We start from the raw sequence: 3641 nt of genomic DNA on the forward strand, positions 1-3641 counted from the left end.
GAGTCATTTGCAGCAATTACTTTTCTTTTTCAGATTTTGTCGAGGGCACTTTCCTTGGAATTCCTGAAACAAGATAAATTACCTATGAGGCTCCCGTTAGTTCCGATTTAGTGCTTGCCGGTGTGGAACTTTGTTTCACCAGAGAAGTGCAGGTATATTACGCTTTCTTTTCGATTAAATTACAATTCTTGAGAAAATTTTTACTGTTGAAAGTTTTCTTGCTTTAGCACTTAGTAATTGCATTGCCCTTTTAATCCAACTTTACATATTAATTATTTTTTTTTGTGGGGGGGGGGGTAATTTTAATTGTGATCTTGATAATGTAAATGAGCATTGCATAATTTCATTTTCGTCATTATGAAATTTTAACATTTGCCAGAAGTCACTTGTCTTACTTTCACTGGAGTGGTAGTACGAGTAATATTGATCACATTACTATAGAGAGAATTCTCAATTAATTCACTGCTCAAGAAGAGTGAGTTCAAACAGACGAAGGACTTACTGATGATGAATTTGCAAATCCTGCCTTATGGTATAACTGCGACGAGAAAGTGATAAAGTACGATCCACCTTTGCCTGTTTTAGCAGAGAGGGGATCTAAATACGTTTCTAAAAAGTGAGAGTGAAAAGGATGGGTTAGCCGTGTTGGCCTGTGGTAATCCTAAAGGGGAGTGTCCTCCCCCACTGGTTGTGTACAATGGTGCTAGAAAAAAACAGAAAGTTTCGGTAGGTGTAAATGCTTTGAATAGCGATTCAGGATGGTTAGCGCAGGATGTGTTTCTCAAATGGATGACAGAAATATTTTACTCATGGCGGTAAACATTTTTACCGGGTTACGAACAGGTTTTGACAATGGATGGCCACAAGAGTCATATATATTTGAAATAATCAGAATTTTCTAGGGGAAAAAACATAATTTTTTCTGGCGGAGCAGACGAACAATAGAGTTAGATGGAGGTTCACAAAGAAATACAGACTTGCGTTGCTGCAACAAACTCTAGAAGAATTCAAATCAGGTTCTCAAGTATTAAGCAATGAGAGTGTTAAGACAAATTCAAAAAAGGCTATTGCACTTTATCTGCGTAGTAAGCAAAGTAAGCAGGCAAGTTGTTGCTTCTAGGTTTACGTTGGATATATAGCTAAAGTTGGTTCACCGGTTTTTTGGAGAATCTTGTATGACAGGGATGAATGAAGCTGGAAAATAGAAATATTTCAGCTTTAGGTTGAACTTGGTTACCACAAGTTTTTCTGGGTAACCACTCATTTGTCAGGCCATTATTCTAGGGATTGATGGGCCCATTCTTAAAATATTTGCGATCTTTCTATAAAGTGATGAACTAGTCTGGAATGCGGGTGATCAGTCCATAGAGGGATTTCCTACTCTCTAAATCTGGGTAACCTCTCTATGGAATGATGACCCAGACTGGGTTATCAGTTCACAGAGAGGTCACCTAGACCAGGCCATAAGTTCTCAGAGAGCTCAGCCAGACTTGGAAAGTTGAAGGATGGGTCATCCATCCCTGGAATTATCACCTATCAAATAAGTGGTCCTCCAGAAAAACTTATGGTACCCACTGGTTCTCTAGACCTAGAAAGTATTAACTTGATCACTGATATGTTCTTGACCCCTTTATAATTCAATGGAATAGGTAACAGACTTACAATTTTCTCGACAGAGATATTCAAAGGTTTTCCATCCAAATCAGATTCTCCTGAACTGTTATTATTTAGTCCTCTATGGGATTTCCCTGGGCAGAAGAATCATCCAAATAGCCTGGTACACAACTATTGTTAAATGTATATGTCAGTTTAAGAAGTAAGAGAGAAAAAAGTGCGGCTATGATATTATTAATTTGCTAATATTACTTGCTGTATGGAGTTAGTTCTGTACTTGCAATTTTCATAGTTTCTTGTTAATCTTCTTCTCAATTCCCTTTTATCATAATTTTTGCAATTTTTTTGTTTCTTTACCACTTCAATGGTATTCTATGAATTTGTTTCTTTCAGGTTTTTGTTCTTTGTAATATGTCTTTACCGCATTTGGGATATACCTGTAGGCTTCCTTTTTGATACTCTACAATAGCATCCTTATATAGATCAGGTTGTATGTAGCTTTTTCTAAATATTGGCAAGTCTCTTAAGTCTGGAAAGTAAGTCACTGCTTTACATCCGAGTATACATCACTAAAAATAGCTGGGTACTGGATATGTTACAAAAGGCTCATAATATCTTCATGTACAGAAAAACAGCAAGAAAAATAATGGATTTGAAAAAATTGTAGTTTTCCACTTGCTATTTTGTAACAATTATAAGTGTTTCTTCTTTCACTATGCTTGTCAGGGACTTGAAAATGTTCACTATCCAAGCTTTCTTTTAATAGAGATCTATGTTTATATTCTTTGTTTCTTATAGGAGCAGCTATATGGAAGTGCAAAACAAGCTACACAGAGGTGGTGGGTCAGACCAGTCCTTAGAAAAATAGAAAGAGATGGTGCCTTCAGCACATTGGTGAAGAATCTAGAAAAGGAAGATCCAGAATGGTTTATCGAATATCTTAGAATAACTCCTATAAAATTTAAGGAAGTCTTAGCAATTGTTGAAAGTAGGATTGAGTCAAAACAGCCAATTGGAGAAGACCTATTTAAGCAGCTGAAAGACTGGCACTGACGATCAGGTATCTTCCTACAGGGGATATTTCCTACCAGTATTTAATTGGCCCTTCGACAGTGACTCGTATAGAGGTGAAAATTACAGAGACCATTTGGATTGAAATGAAAAGCCAGTGCTTGAAACTACCAACCCAATCCACCTTCCAGATTGTCACTGACAAGTTTCTGAGGTGGTGGAACTTTCTAAATTGCATATTAGCAATTGATGGAAAATATATGAAGTTGAGATGCCTAAAAAACAGTGGCTCTAAGTATTTCTGCCAAAAGAAATTCTTCAGTGTTAAACTGATGGCGATTGTTGATGCTGATTATTACTTTCAGTTAATAGATGTTGGAGCAGAGGGTGGTGACGCAAGCATATTTGCCAGGTCGTCGCTTGGTAGTGCCATTCTAAACAGAACAATTGATACTCGAGAGCCTAAGCCCATCCCTAATGGAACCATCTTACCACATGTTTTCTTCGCTGACGAGGCATTCACCTTGAAAATGAAAATAATGAGACCATTTCTAGGTGACTTGAGTATAGCTGACAGGCAGAAAAGCGTCTACAATTACCGTTTGTCTCGAACTCACTTCATTGTAGAAAAGGCATTTGGAATCTTAGCTGCATGTCGGTGTGTTTTTTACACACCTGTTGAAAAAAAACTTGAAACAGAGTCTTCAGTAGTCAAAGATTGCTGCTGCTTTCACAATTTTGTAATGAGCTAGAACTGGAAGTACTGTTCAAGTAACTTCATAGATGTTCAGAGTAGAAACTGGGCGATTATTCGTAGAACCTGGAGAACCCTGGTCTCTGATAGCTGGCTTCAGTGGCAGCAAGTCAGGGATCTGACAGTTCCACCACTACTTCCATGGCAATAAGGACGAAATTTATGGAATACGTCCAGTCAGGGCAGGATGTCCTGCCATGGCAGGAGTAGTACCGGTTTGGATACTACTTTAATGCTCAGTATCTCCATTTTCAGTAGGCCT

General features: G+C 37.9%; 1 protein-coding gene across 1 annotated transcript; it reads left to right on the forward strand.

Moving 5' to 3' along the window:
* Positions 1-2957: 2957 nt before the first annotated feature.
* LOC136033490 (uncharacterized) lies at positions 2958-3377 on the forward strand. The gene has a single exon (XM_065714235.1). The coding sequence runs from the start codon at positions 2958-2960 to the stop codon at positions 3375-3377; it is 420 nt and encodes a 139-aa protein (XP_065570307.1).
* Positions 3378-3641: the final 264 nt, after the last annotated feature.

Source organism: Artemia franciscana, chromosome 12 (assembly GCF_032884065.1).
Source record: "Artemia franciscana chromosome 12, ASM3288406v1, whole genome shotgun sequence".
NCBI classification, from domain to species: domain Eukaryota; kingdom Metazoa; phylum Arthropoda; class Branchiopoda; order Anostraca; family Artemiidae; genus Artemia; species Artemia franciscana.